The following is a 15,414-nucleotide window of genomic DNA, read 5'->3' on the forward strand; positions in this document are numbered from 1 at the left end:
ATTTAGCAAGAGGGAAAGGAAACACTACTAACATTAAAAAATGAAGGAAAAACAGAAGGGCTGGAGCACTCAAGTCCAAAGGTTTTATTAGGTGCAAAAAAAGGAAAGAAACTAACGTTTCGACACCGTGTGTGTCTTCGTCAGAGTAACTCTGACAAATGTCATTACAAACTGAAGTTCAGTTGGTATCTAAAACCCAGCTATGTCCTTCAGGGCCAAATACAGTTCTGTGGCCGATTCCCAGTCTTGTGGCTGCTGCAGTGTGTTTTGTTGTACAGCCTGTTGTAAATATTCCCCAATGTTTGGATCACCACACAATCCAACCGGTAGCCCCTCCTCGGGAAACACATCCAGTTCCCTCTCCTCAACAGCAAATCCACAGTCTCTTGAACCATATCTGCAAAATGAAAATAGAACAGTGAAGGATTTTTTGCTGACAATATGGAACTATATAAATCAACGCATGCAGTGACATGTTATAAACTGCTCTATCATACTTATGTGTAAAATTATGAATATATATTAACCAACTTAAGCAATAACAACACCTTGCATTTAGTTTGATGCAAAAGGTTAATTTTGTTAAGAACTCAAATACCTGTGAGGCAAGAGAGAGTTTGTTTGGAATCCCCCCTGGACACGATGCAAGTCTGCTTGGCCGGATCCTGTGTTTGTTCCAGAGGTCTTTGCATTCATCCAGGTCTTTCTGTAGAACCCCTGTGAAGCAGAATCTCAGCAAGCATTGGCGTTCGTGGCTTCCATTGAAGTTTCCAGAGTCTCTTAGGCCTCCAAAAAAGTCCATCCAAAACTGAGACCTGGGTATATAATTAATATTTAAGAATCAATTTAGCTTTGTTCTTGGTCATTTTATAGGGTTTGTTACATTTTGGTCCCATTTAAAACATGCCACAAATGGATGTCAAACAAAGTAATGCATATTAGTTTTCCATAAATATTGTAGCGACCCTGCAGTAATGTTCTTGTTAAAAATGCTGTATTCTTTTCACTCTGTTCTGTGTGTTGATTGTGAGGAGTGGAGAGTTTGGTCTGAGTTTTTCATTTTGTATTGGCGTCGTTAAATCTAGGCAAGCATGCTCATTTCGGCACAACAGCTGACAATGACCATTTTGAGTTCCTGCAATAAAGTGACGGCTGTTAACGTCTATCTCATCCAACTTTTCAACACGTCCAGCAGGACACTACTCTATTTTCTTAAATGCATGTAAAAAAACAATCTGATCAGCTTTCACTGTAGCTTACACCTACCAGACACAAATGTACCCACCTTCCTCTTCTGAAATAAGACCACCATGACTCGATGCGCTGATTCCCAGTAGATGATCCGTAACTGTGGCTTGACGATCCAGCATAATAGTCCGTGTGCGTGTGACGGAGGGTACACTGTATTGCTGCCATAGTCCCATTCTCAGTCCCGAAGTCTGTTCGTAATCTCATTGGTATCACACCAAGACTCTTTACACAGTTTATATAATTGTGCGCTATAACAGCCGGGTTGTTGTTTGTTGCTCCACACACAAGCCACATCAGTCTTCTTGAAAAGCCATCTATACATCCTGACAGGGTTTCAGTTTATCATAGCCATCTACATGCCATATGTAATTGGGCCCCATGGAGTGATACGTGCGTCTTGTGAACCTCCGAGTTCTCAAAGCGATTCCTTGAGGATTTAGTTGTCTCAACAGCCTCATAACTACATCACGCTTGACACGCAGCTTGTGTTTTTGTTTGAGAACTTGCCACATGGTCCGATATCCAAACAATTGTCCTGGTCCTCGAAGCTCGGACAAAATGGCACGCCTCACCTCAGGAAGTGGAGAATAGTTGCCTCGTCTGTACAGTCCAGATTCTTTTAAATGTAGTTTCAGTGTACGCATACTAATTGAAATGTCATGATTACACTTGAGCATATCCAGTATCACCTCGTATGTATGTCCTGAATCAAAAATATTCTCGAATAGTGACAGCTATGTTTGGGTCACCGCTAATGTTCATGTTTGAAAATAATGCGCTACAGGCAGAGTAACTTCCGGTTCCAAAGATGAACAGCGCGGACATCCAATCAGTGATGTCTCCTGTTGCCGACTGGTACCTACCCTTTCCGGTTTTCTTAATGTAATTGTGCTTCTCAATTTGTTTTTGTGATTCTTCTTTTGTTTTTGCGCTTTTCAATTTGTTGTTGCGCTTTTCAATTTGTTTTTGCGTTTAGTGAATTTGTTGTTGCGCTTTTCAATTTGTTTTTGCGCTTTTCAATTTGTTTTTGCGCTTTTCAATTTGTTTTTGCGCTTTTCAATTTGTTTTGCGCTTTTCAATTTGTTTTGCGTTTTTCAATTTGTTGTGCGGTTTGTGATTTGTTTTTGCGCTTTTCAATTTGTTTTTGCGTTTAGTGAATTTGTTTTTGCGCTTTTCAATTTGTTTTTGCGTTTAGTGAATTTGTTTTTGCGCTTTTCAATTTGTTGTTGCGCTTTTCAATTTGTTTTTGCGCTTTTCAATTTGTTTTGCGCTTTTCAATTTGTTTTGCGTTTTTCAATTTGTTTTTGCGTTTAGTGAATTTGTTTTTGCGCTTTTCAATTTGTTTTTGCGTTTAGTGAATTTGTTTTTGCGCTTTTCAATTTGTTGTGCGTTTTGTGATTTGTTTTTGTGGTTTGCACTTCAGGGCCACCGTAGTAAAGGGATCAATAACAATTTAAAATGTATATTTTATATTTTGTTGATTTAAAGTCTCTCACACAGCCCGTTTTTAAAGTTTAAAAAAAAGAGAAAAGAAGAGGAGGAGTGTAGGCCGGGGACTGAGCCTGCCTATTTGCCTGATGCGCTGTCAACTTTACGCAATAATGCGAGAGGTGGAATTGCTTGCTTGTTTATTAAAGTGCTTGAAAAGTTTACAGAGCAATGTGATCGGCTCGCGATTCAAACTCTTAAAACATCACAGGCTCTAATGCAGTGGTTCCCAAACTTTTTTTGCCAGGCCCCCTTTTTTACAAGAAAAATGTTCGCGCCCCCCCTACCCGCACAAACACATCCTCCAAACACACACACCCATATTTTGCTCCATTGCGGTTTATTTCACACCTCAAACATTTAGTAAACAATTAAGCAAATACAAGTAAACGGCAATAAATTACAGGTAGTAATAAAATATACTACTAACTCTTTTACGCTACGTCCACACCTACACGGGTATTTTTGAAAACGCAGCTGTTTCTATGCGTTTGGGCTTTTCGTCAACACGTAAACGGCGTTGCGATTCACCGAAAACGGAGATTATTTAAAACTCCTTTTTTGCGTTTATGTGTGGACGAGGATTACAGAGTTCGTCACGCAACGACAAAGGTATGTGCCTCTTTTCACGTCACGCTGTGCGCCACGTTATTGTTTACATGAGATGAATTGCAGAATGGCAGATAGAGACAAAAAACTGTTTCTGTTAATCTGACTATCTTCAGATTTTACACGCTTACATACACACGCAGTTACTGTCCCTGCATTTAGAAAGGCAGAGGCGTCACGGTGTAATAATTTTACGTGTAGTTGTTTTTTTTTTCCTGTGTAATAATGTTCAACATTGCTGTCAATACATTTTTCAAAAAATGTCTCTCTGTGCAAAATGGGTTTAAATACATAAACAGCTGTGGGATACTGTTTGTCCGTGATTTGAACCGGGGGAACAAATTACGGCAGGATCAGCCCTTTTATTATTTGTATCCCGCTGTAACTTTACTGCATAAAGAGCTAACATCTCCAAAATGTCAGGAGTAGTTAGTCATTACAAGAAGTGTTTGTGAACTAAAAATCAAGAATGTGGGATACTGTTTGTCCGTGATTTGGAGAGCCCAGCGCTGCTCCCGACCAGTAGCGGTTTTTGATACGGGCGACACGGGCGGTTGCCCGGGGCGGCATCGTGGTGGGGGGCGGCATCACGGGCATCGGCAAAAAAAAAAAAAAAAAATGCTCGTACTCATGCTGCCCCGACATCAGCCAGCGCATATTGGGAATGTCATAGGCACCGATCGGTTTTCTATCGCCCATTTGCTGGGAGTAAGGGCGCCCTCCGTTTGCGAGGTGCGCCTGCTGCTTGCGGCACAGGGAGGAGAGGGCGGGGCGGCGGGGGATTCTCTGGCTGGCTGGAGCAGCATCTAATAACCAACTCGCAAAATAAGACAAAATAAAAACAAACCAACAAACACGAAAACACCAGACATTATTATACAGACTTATAATTTGCACCGATGTTTTTTCGAAATTCTATACACGAAAAGTGAGCGAGAGAGCCCTCGGTGCGCCTGCGCGCTGCTGAAGTCAAAGTAAACTTTATTGTCATCTCCGCTACATACAGTCCAGACGAGAGAGACGAGACGACGAGGCTCCAGTTACAGCAGTGCAAATAAACGAACAATAAATATAGTAGAGTAAGAAAATAAATATACACTTTAGGACTCGGGGTAAAGGGATCAATAACAATTTAAAATTTATAATTTACAGTTTGATGATTTAAAGTCTCACACACAACCCGTCGAAAGGGGAGGGAGACCTGCTGCTTCCAAATAGAGCGCATTTCATTCATAATGTTGTAAATTCAAGACCATTATGTATTCATGATTTGAATCCTGGGTTGTGTGAAATCCCAGAAATAAACCCTAGACAAAGTGAATCTGTGAGCTAAGGTGTAGGTCTGTTAGGTTATGTTGTGGTGATCCTCGGGTTGAAGGATGGGTGTTCATACTGGAGTGCAAAATTAAAACCAATGAAAGATGGACAAGAAAAGTTCAAAGCCATCAGGTGCTCAGTTTAGAAAAAAGAGAAAAGAAGAGGAGAAGAAACGAACAAATGATACAGGTAAGCAGATGTGTCATTGGATAATGGCAGGTCATCCTGAAACAATCAGAATCAGAATACTTTATTAATCCCTAAGGAAATAATGTGGGTTACAGTTGCTCCAAGAAGAAATGGTAAAAATAGTAACAGTAACAGACTAAACTCCAAACAATACATTATGTTACAGATTTTAATATTAATTAGTCAGTGTCAATTGTTGATTTGTCCTGTTCTCATTGTATGACGAATTATGATGGCTGTTTGGTAACTGTTTGCATACTATACATACTCTCTCTCTCTCTTCATATGTGTGTGTGGACAACAGTTTTATGTTAATGTACAATCCTTAACATGTTTTGTGTGTGTGGGGGGGGGGGGGGGGCGCCAGAGGGAGTGTTCGCCCAGGGCGCCAAACAGGCTAGGACCGCCACTGCTCCCAACGCAGGGAAACTAATTTTGCAGGGGAGACCTACCTTGGCACTTGTGCAGGTGAAGCCAAAGGGAAGATATGCTTCACCATATTTTCTAGTCTTTCGCTTGGAAGGAAGTTGGTTTGGAAACATATTTGGCGATGGTTCATCTCCTGCTTTGCGTTTGTGTGGGAGCCCCGTCAAAAACCTGTCCACAGTGTCCAAGCGCTCTTTTTTTTTTTTTTTTCATACCACGCCCCCCCTAGGGGGCGGGCCCCACACTTTGGGAACCTCTGCTCTAATGCAAGAAGGGGAAACTCGTTGTGCTGCGGTCAACAAAAACTACGGCTACCCAGCCCTGCTCTGTCAAAATCAAACCAGTGAAAGACAGACTGACAACTCCCTCTTAATGTCACCACTACCACCCACGTGACTCCCGTTACACATCACCATAGCAACCAAACAAATGAAAACCCAGTGATCATTAAAATTCAATACATTTAATTATGGCTCCTACAAGGAGAAACGAGCAAAAGACACAGGTAAGCAGATGTGTCACTGGATAATGGCAGGTCATGTATCCTAAAACATTAAGAATCAGAATACCTTCTTAATCCCTAAGGAGATTATGTGGGTTACAGTTCCTCCAAGAAGAAATGGTAAAAATAGTAAGAGACTAAACTCCAAACAATATATACAATAATATAATATTAATTAGTCAGTGTCAATTGTTGATTTGTCCTGTTCTCATTGTATGACGAATTATGATGGCTGTTTGGTAGCCGTTTGCATACTATGCATACTCTCTCTCTCTTCATATGTGTGTCAATGTGTGTGTGCGTGTGTGTGTGTGTGGGGGGGGGGGGGGGGGGGGCAGAGGGAGTGTTCGCCCAGGGCGCCAAACAGGCTAGGACCGCCACTGATGAGGGGTCAGTGTGCGCGTGTTGTTGTCGTGGTGAGGAAAGCTTGCAAGTGCGAAAATCTCCACTGGGACATGGAAAGCTGCCACATACTGACCTAAAGAGCAATCAGTACAGAGGGAGAAACACCAGCAAGTGCAGCTTAACCACATATTTGTAGCCACTCTTCTTGCAGTTTAAACCAAAGACCGACAGAGCTGACATTAGGGCCAACTTACCATGATTATTTTCTGTATTTGACTTTTGGTTATATGCACATGTGACCTGTTGGGGACTGCAGATGCACAGTATCTGCACCTTATATTTTTCTCTAATATCCATAAACATGCACTCTCTCTGTTAAAACTAATTAAATTTAAGTAAACACTTGTTTGTACGATGTTTAATAAAGAATGTTAAAATGGAAAAGTGCCATGTGTGCAGCTAAAAATAAGCCACAGAGCTAACACCAAGGCTGCTGTCTGGGAACCGGCGGGGCAGTCACTGCTGGAATGTGCTTATCATCAGATTGTGGAGAATTGTGGACTTTAAAGTGTTGAACTTTGATGTATGACCAGTCGTGTCAGATCAAACGTGCAAAATAAAATCTTTTCCATAACTGTTATGTCATGAGAGCAATGTTCATTATCCATTTGGCAACATTTGGAATAGCACCATCTGGTCAAGCAAGGCCATGTGACACACTGAGCTCGTGATACTGGTTTTGGGCGGCAGTGATACGGACACTAATGGACTGACGCTGGTTTGAGAGTCTGCTCAGACGACAGAATGTAAGGACACAATGCTATAAAACGTGATCACAAATCCTGCCTTATTGTATACTTACATACACAGACCAAAATACTATGTTTACCCCGTTTTACTAAATGTACTTAAGAACGAGTGAGGCTGTTTATAAACCATATACTTACACCTGTATTTAAACTTCAAGAAAAGAATGATATATTTTGCTTTTCTGTATTAATAATTGGAACCAAGGAGGACACATGAATGCACCTACATCGTTTTTTGCATTCATGATGTAGTTTTATTTAAATCCGTTTGCGTTAAACTCCACAGACAACAAATCTGTTGTCGTTTAATTTTTTAGATTCACGATTTCAGAAAGGATGGCGCTACATCACATAATCATTACAGCATATGTAAAAAGCTAAATGTATTTCATGTGCTATTAGTTTTATTCACTTCCTTTAGATTAGCATTAACCCTCGAGTCCACACATAACCCAGAAAGTTGTAGCCGCGTCTGGTCTTTGCCCGTTATGAGCCATAAAGTTGGACACTTCATGGGAGAGGACTGTTCTGCTGGTGATAAATGAAACAAGCCAATCGTTTAAAAGGATTTTATTTTGAAATCTATTTAACACTCATGTAGATCTGATACTGCTTGTAATAATGTTTTACAGTTCATCCTCACTACATTTTATAAACCCAACAGAAACCAAGTTGTCCAAAAACGTTGCATTTGTGTCTCCCAGATGTAACACCATTCCACCATTATTTCACGTGGTTTAACTCGAACATTTAAAAGCTAGAATAAAGTTTTGCCGTATTACCAGTAACAAATCTTTTATACACATCAGCTCGTTAAAAGAAAAAAAAATTGCATTGATTTGTGTCACATGCAGCTTGCAGACCTGCCTCAACACCAGGACATTACATTAAAAACATTCGTGAATTATTTGTACCGTTTGTTTCCTTGCTGTGATTCAATAACAAAGTGGGAAAACTTTCCATAGCATCAAAATACAAACACCAAATATTCAAACACCTGCAACTTTATAATCTTTTCAAGCAAAATCCCAAAACATGTCACTCCTCCAGCATCTACAACAGTGAGCACACCAACCCTGGACCGCAAATTTAACTTTATGCATATTTACGACTGATCAGGATGAGGGTCTGAGTGAGCACAATTCTTTGTAATTTAGATTTTAAAAAATAAAAATAAAAACTTCCTGTAAAGTAGGTAACATTTAATGACCCACTACTCCCGCTGGGAGTTTCCCCATCCATGTTATGATATATAAAGGACCAATAAAGCACTGTGGAAAAACTGACCTAATGCACCGTTTCACTCCAGAAATGAGCGGTTCTTCAGACCACAGACACAAAGATAAATCCAAGAAGAGTCCTAAAAAGCTTGATCTCCAAGTTCATGGCTGACTTCATGAACTTTTAAACAAGCCTGGTATAGAGATACAGCTCCTCATTCTTTACAGTACATCAGTGTGTGTCTGGTGTTTATGTTGACCGTTCTTTCAGCGTGGCCACTTTCATCTGTGCCAGTCTGCTTCTAAAACAAGGACAAAGTAAGTCGGAGTTTCCTGCAGCATTTCCTGCTGGCAGCATCACAGCTTGACTGACCAAAAGAGCATCTCTACCTACACCACATGTTGAGCTTCAAGGAAAACTAGCACCTAAGGTGGTTCTGCAGGGTTTTAAAAGCATCTGTGTTCCTATCCTCACTTCGCCCACAAGACTATCCAGACACGAGTTTCCTCCAAAGGAAATCTGGACTGTCCTTTAGAGATTTGGTAAGATGCCTGGTTGTTCTAGAGGGGTTCAGAGCCAGCTGACCTGGCTCATAGCTAGTGTATCCTGGGTGCTTGAAGGTAAAGGTGTTTCAGGTAGCTTACCAGGAAGAGTAGAGTAGTCAAACAACCAAAGTTAATCTGGTGGCAAAAATGTGCAGAAGGGACAAGAAAACAAAAAAAAAAAAAAAAAAAAAAATCTTACAATGGGAGCTCTTCAGTCTTTTCCACGTGGAGCTCTTCGCAGTGGTTTGTCACAGTTGAATTACCTCTAAACTGGTTCTAGGCTTTGTCACACTGGTCACAGTGGTGTGTGGTTCATGGTCAGTAAGTGTAGAGTTGATTTAAGCTCGAGTTTGTGTAAACTGAACTGCTGCACTGATCACACATCAGTGTCTGTTGGTGTGTTTCTGGGGTTAGTGGCTGGAGGTTTGTCCAGAAAGGTCACAGGATTACTCACATGCGGCATCAGCTTGTGTGACACCAAAGTCGCCTTCAAAGCAAAAGCCCTCCCGCACAGGTCACACTTGTGCGCTTTAACTCCACTGTGGACCAGTTTATGTCTTTTTAAGTTGCCCGGCTGAATAAAAGTCTTTCCGCACTCCTCACACATGTGTGGTTTATCTCCGCTGTGGACCATCTTATGGGTTTGTAAGTGGGTCATCTGATTAAAAGCCTTCCCACACTGGCTACATGCATATGGTTTGACTCCTCTGTGTAGGAGCTGATGAGTTCTCAAGTTGTCCATCAAACTGAATGTCCTTCCACACTGGCGGCATCTGTGTGGTTTGACGCCGCTGTGGCTGAGGCGATGTCTTTTTAAGTGGGGGTTCTGACTAAAACTCTTCCCACACTGGTCACAACTGAAGGGTTTTTCCCCAGTGTGGATGCGCTGGTGTCTTCTGAGGTGACCCTGGGCATGAAACTTCTTGTCACACTGATCACAACTGTAGTGCTCATGTAAGTCTGCACTTGTTAAGTGAGCATCTTCAGCCAACTGAGAGCACTGAGGCGTTGGGCTGTCTTTGTCTTCTTGTTCCTATAGCAACAAAGACACAGGCAGGGAGTCAGATGCTTAATAAGTCTCTGAATGAAATCTCGTTTTGTAATGTAGGCCTCTCGTGAGTAGGTCCTCACCGTGCTTGGGTAAGAAACTTCTGTTTGTTGGATGATGCCCATAATAGTAACCTGTTATGTTGTAAATTGTTTGGATGTCCTTTGGAAAAGAAAGACTATATTGTTGCATAAAATACATTTAAACAAGTGTATTGCTGATTGCATCTCGTGGACACCGGTTCTACCAGCTGATTGCCCTGCTCAGTCTTTACACCTGACCCAACGAGGGAAAATCAAATGCAGAGGGGACAGTGCGACTCCACCCATGCACTTGCATCTCTTCCATACACTCCTCATTTATAAAGTGCTCTGCAAATCACAGCATTGTGGCTAACAGGTGGATATTCCCTTGGTGTAGCATTGTCGAACTCCAGGCCTGGAGGGCCGGTGTCCTGCAGGTTTTAGATATCACCCTGGGTCAACACACCTGAATCAAGTGATTAGTTCATTACCAGGCCTCTGGAGGACTGGAGGTAATTTGTTCATTTAAATCAGGTGTGTTGGATCAAGGACATCTAAAACCTGCAGGACACCGGCCCTCCAGGCCTGGAGTTCGACACCTGTGGTGTAGACAGAGTGTGAACGTGGATGGTATTAGCCTTCTGTATTTTTTTTGATTGTCTATTTATTCATTTAAACATAACTCATTGCTGTCAGAGGTGGTACAAATGTGACCCACTCAGACTGATTTGTATTCTTTTTTTCCAATAAACTATCAGGTCCATTACCTATCAAACTGTGTGTGTCTGTTTGCAGCAACCAGCCAGCAAACCAACTCTGACATCTTGTTTTATAATTGCACAAGGCGGCGCTACACATGATGCAAAACAAAAACAAAAAAACAAAAACAGGTTTACAAGAGGTAATCTAGCCCCACACTCCTTTCAGTTAACGGTGGGCCACTTTTTCCCATCATCAGGACACAAAGAAAACGTTACTTAAAATGTTATCATGTAAAGTTTTTAAAATGTAAAGTCTGAAATTTTGACATAATTTACACTGAAATGAACCTTAAAAATCAGCCTTAATTGGTTTAACTAATATTTGTGAGAAGAATGTTGACTGTAAATAATGACATCAGGAAAGCCATACAAAGCATTTTAGTTAAAAAGATAAGAAATAAGCAAAGGTCTAAAAGGTTAAAGCCTTCATCTTTCCATTTAGTATTTTCTTTACATGCATTTTGTGTCTCATGTTCCTGAAAACTGTAAATAATGACCAAAAGATGGTAATTAACAATAATAATAATAATAATAATAATAATAATAATAATAATATTAAATTATGATCATTAATGAAAGTTGTGCTGATAGACTTCATTTCCTAAACGCAGCCTGGCCTTTGTTTGTTTGCATGATCAGAGACACTTCCAAATTTGTTTATAAAGTACAAACAATTTCAGGTATAAAAATATTCATCAGTCTCTGCTTTGTCTGTAAAATGTTCGGACTCATGATTTTAAAAAAAATAATAAATAAATTATGTTTTTCTGACCGTGTGTGAAGAAGACATTTTCCTCTTTCCAAGATGGCCGACTACGTTCCTCTGTCAGACTCTTCTCAGCCCGCCAACACCTGCCGGGAAAGAGATTTTTATTAGGCTCCTGAGCCAGGATGAAATGCACATTAAAGTCACTTTACATCCAGATGACTTAGGCTACGTCCACACGTACACGGGTATTTTTGAAAACGGAGATTTTCCGTTTTCGTTTTAAAAAATAATCCCGTCCACACGTAAACGCAGAAATGAAGGAAAACGCTGCTAGGAACATGCCAAAGCGACAGGTGGCGATATATTCCTAACCGTGTAGAAATGTTGGCCAATCAGAAGTCTAGAAGCCTCGGTGGGAAATAGTAAACAAAGATGGGGCATAGAAACAGAACCGAGTCCTATGTGTGGAGGGACAGTAACTGTGTGTGTATATGTAAGCATTTAAACACTGCAGAGAGTACAGTTAACAGTATTGTAGAAATTCATTTCACCGAAACAATAACCTGGCGCACAGTGTGACGTCAAAAAAGGCGCACACCTTTGACGCTGTTTTCTCCGTTTTCCTCGTCCACATGTAAATGCAAAAACGGAGTTTTCGAAAATATCCACCCTGGCAGGCGTTTTTAGAAATCTCCGTTTTCAGTGACCGAAAACGCCGTTTACGTGTGGACGAAAGGTGCAAACGCATAGAAAAATCTGCGTTTTCAAAAATACTCGGGTACGTGTGGACGTAGCCTTAGACTGTCCTAAGATGATCAAAGTTTTAGCCTGGTCTAGATTAAACTGAGCTGATGGCAAGACGGAGGATCAGAGGACTTTAATCCTTCAAGGAGACAGGTTTAACTTTTTCTTTGAAATATCTCTGAGGTATCATAGACAACATACACATGCAGATGAGAAATGACACCCTGAAGTAATCATTCAGTCTCTGTAAACACCTTAACAGGCAATATTTTCTGCAAGCAACAGACTTGCTGAAAATGAAAAGAGTCGAGGTTTTGCAGTGGCCCCGTCAAAGTCCAGACCTCAGCTTGATTGAAGTGCTGTGACCTTATGAAAGAATTCCCCCCCAAACCTCAATGAACTGGAGCAACACTATAAAGACGAACCGGCCAAAATTCCTCCAATGATGTGAGACTGAAGGTCGTGCAGTCAATAATGACTTCATTGCTGTTCAAGGCGGTTCTACAAACTCTTTATCAATGTATGTTTGTTTTAAGGTAAGGTGGCATGAACCTGCATGCTAGGGAGCTGTAACCTCGTACCTCAGAAGTGTTGATATGGGTGTATTACCGTCTTTACAGTAGTATTTAGTAGATCCTAGTACTTGGGAGGATGTGCAGGAGGCGGAAAAAGAGTATAAGCTTCCAGCAAATCATCCCTGTTAGAAATGTCACTTTCCCACATAAGAAATAAAAGGTGCTCCACAATAGTGCTGCAATTGAATACTTGTATTTTGCAATGAATTCAAGCACATCTCAGTATTCATAGAAGAAGTTGTATATTAATGCACAGCAAATATAAAGAAATTCCTTAAATGTTCATTTGTTTCATTTGCAGATCACGCCAGACAGCTCACAAAGTCCATGATGAGGAAGCCAACCATAGACAAGCTGACGTCTAACAGAGAGGCTGATGTCAATAACTTTGTCAAGTTCATCACCAAAGACTCTATTCAGAAGTCACTGGGCATGTATCTGGAGATGCTTAAAAGAAGAAAGGCTTAGAGAGGGAAAACATATTTGCACACTAGAGTGACTTTGTTGCACCAGTTACAAATGTGGACCAGAACATGGGGTGATCTGACATTAAAGAGTGAGCAGTGTTTGGGGGATAAAACACGTAGCATTTACACCTTAAGGGTTTTAAAATAAAAATGCATGAAGTTAGGGTGTGACTTTTTGTTTTTGTTTAAAGAACTGTACACTCAGGCAACCTGTCAAGCCCTCTCCATCACTCAGCATTAACTGCAGTGTGGTTACGTAAGCAAACTGCTAATTGTTGCAAGAAAAAAGTCTCAGTCACAAAAGTTGCACATACAGGGAGTGCAGAATTATTAGGCAAGTTGTATTTTTGAGGAATAATTTTATTATTGAACAACAACCATGTTCTCAATGAACCCAAAAAACTCATTAATATCAAAAGCTGAATGTTTTTGGAAGTAGTTTTTAGTTTTAGCTATTTTAGGGGGATATCTGTGTGTGCAGGTGACTATTACTGTGCATAATTATTAGGCAACTTAACAAAAAACAAATATATACCCATTTCAATTATTTATTTTTACCAGTGAAACCAATATAACATCTCCACATTCACAAATATACATTTCTGACATTCAAAAACAAAACAAAAACAAATCAGCGACCAATATAGCCACCTTTCTTTGCAAGGACACTCAAAAGCCTGCCATCCATGGATTCTGTCAGTGTTTTGATCTGTTCACCATCAACATTGCGTGCAGCAGCAACCACAGCCTCCCAGACACTGTTCAGAGAGGTGTACTGTTTTCCCTCCTTGTAAATCTCACATTTGATGATGGACCACAGGTTCTCAATGGGGTTCAGATCAGGTGAACAAGGAGGCCATGTCATTGGTTTTTCTTCTTTTATACCCTTTCTTGCCAGCCACGCTGTGGAGTACTTGGACGCGTGTGATGGAGCATTGTCCTGCATGAAAATCATGTTTTTCTTGAAGGATGCAGACTTCTTCCTGTACCACTGCTTGAAGAAGGTGTCTTCCAGAAACTGGCAGTAGGACTGGGAGTTGAGCTTGACTCCATCCTCAACCCGAAAAGGCCCCACAAGCTCATCTTTGATGATACCAGCCCAAACCAGTACTCCACCTCCACCTTGCTGGCGTCTGAGTCGGACTGGAGCGCTCTGCCCTTTACCAATCCAGCCACGGGCCCATCCATCTGGCCCATCAAGACTCACTCTCATTTCATCAGTCCATAAAACCTTAGAAAAATCAGTCTTGAGATATTTCTTGGCCCAGTCTTGACGTTTCAGCTTGTGTGTCTTGTTCAGTGGTGGTCGTCTTTCAGCCTTTCTTACCTTGGCCATGTCTCTGAGTGTTGCACACCTTGTGCTTTTGGGCACTCCAGTGATGTTGCAGCTCTGAAATATGGCCAAACTGGTGGCAAGTGGCATCTTGGCAGCTGCACGCTTGACTTTTCTCAGTTCATGGGCAGTTATTTTGCGCCTTGGTTTTTCCACACGCTTCTTGCGACCCTGTTGACCATTTTGAATGAAACGCTTGATTGTTCGATGATCACGCTTCAGAAGCTTTGCAATTTTAAGACTGCTGCATCCCTCTGCAAGATATCTCACTATTTTTGACTTTTCTGAGCCTGTCAAGTCCTTCTTTGGACCCATTTTGCCAAAGGAAAGGAAGTTGCCTAATAATTATGCACACCTGATATAGGGTGTTGATGTCATTAGACCACACCCCTTCTCATTACAGAGATGCACATCACCTAATATGCTTAATTGGTAGTAGGCTTTCGAGCCTATACAGCTTGGAGTAAGACAACATACATGAAGAGCATGATGTGGACAAAATACTCATTTGCCTAATAATTCTGCACTCCCTGTATGAAGAACTGTAACAGCAAATCTGACCTTTAGTGCATCTAAATGTGGCAAAGCCTTTGTCATCTCTAACAAATGTTTGGTTTTTACTGTGAAATATCAGAATAAATGGATTCATACAATAAATTGATTAAAATGCGCTGTTCTCATTCATTATCACTGTAACTCAGAGGTCTCTACTTTCAAATGACAGTTGAGAATGTTAAAAAAAAACAGTAAAACCAATCAAAATGAAATGCAAAATCTTGCATTCTTATAACAAAAAGCATTTTTTGTTCTTTTTAGTGTATGTTCATGTTTTGGAAAATTGAATCAATATACACTATTCAAAAGAACCTGAGTGAGTAACACAGTCAGCTAAACTTCAGGGATATCTGTGTGCAGTGTCTCCACACTCCTTCACTGTCACATCCCGTGTCTGACAGACGTGACATCTGCTTTGGTATTCCCTTTTTTCTTTGAGCACTACATTTACACATTTGATAGTTTTACTCTTAAATGTGTTAGGATTTTTCAAATGT

At 40.8% G+C, this 15,414-nt stretch overlaps 1 protein-coding gene and 2 long non-coding RNA genes across 6 annotated transcripts; 1 reads left to right on the forward strand and 2 right to left on the reverse strand.

Moving 5' to 3' along the window:
* Nucleotides 1–71: 71 nt before the first annotated feature.
* Nucleotides 72–2,215, reverse strand: LOC109202010 (uncharacterized). Of its 2 annotated transcripts, XR_003219869.1 has the most exons (3): nucleotides 1,286–2,215; nucleotides 599–815; nucleotides 72–397 (listed from the first exon to the last, which is right to left on the reverse strand). It is a non-coding gene; the product is annotated as an uncharacterized LOC109202010 (long non-coding RNA). The 2 variants fall into 2 exon arrangements; XR_002061971.2 differs by having other exon boundaries at nucleotides 599–2,215.
* A 5,276-nt stretch (nucleotides 2,216–7,491) lies between these two features.
* Nucleotides 7,492–11,450, reverse strand: LOC102083068 (zinc finger protein 525). 2 transcript variants are annotated; one of them, XM_005468557.3, is made up of 3 exons: nucleotides 11,307–11,405; nucleotides 9,834–9,912; nucleotides 7,492–9,735 (listed from the first exon to the last, which is right to left on the reverse strand). In XM_005468557.3, exons 2-3 carry the CDS (start codon nucleotides 9,873–9,875, stop codon nucleotides 9,079–9,081), a joined length of 699 nt encoding a protein of 232 aa, XP_005468614.2. In that variant the 5' UTR covers nucleotides 9,876–9,912; nucleotides 11,307–11,405; the 3' UTR covers nucleotides 7,492–9,078. The 2 variants fall into 2 exon arrangements, with proteins under 2 accessions (XP_005468614.2, XP_019213790.1); XM_019358245.2 differs by lacking the exon at nucleotides 9,834–9,912 and having other exon boundaries at nucleotides 11,307–11,450.
* Nucleotides 11,451–12,272: 822 nt separating this feature from the next.
* On the forward strand, nucleotides 12,273–13,332 carry LOC112846750 (uncharacterized). 2 transcript variants are annotated; one of them, XR_003219871.1, is made up of 2 exons: nucleotides 12,273–12,523; nucleotides 12,864–13,332. It is a non-coding gene; the product is annotated as an uncharacterized LOC112846750 (long non-coding RNA). The 2 variants fall into 2 exon arrangements; XR_003219870.1 differs by having other exon boundaries at nucleotides 12,273–12,507.
* Nucleotides 13,333–15,414: the final 2,082 nt, after the last annotated feature.

The sequence above is a fragment of the Oreochromis niloticus genome, linkage group LG4, assembly GCF_001858045.2.
Source record: "Oreochromis niloticus isolate F11D_XX linkage group LG4, O_niloticus_UMD_NMBU, whole genome shotgun sequence".
NCBI classification, from domain to species: domain Eukaryota; kingdom Metazoa; phylum Chordata; class Actinopteri; order Cichliformes; family Cichlidae; genus Oreochromis; species Oreochromis niloticus.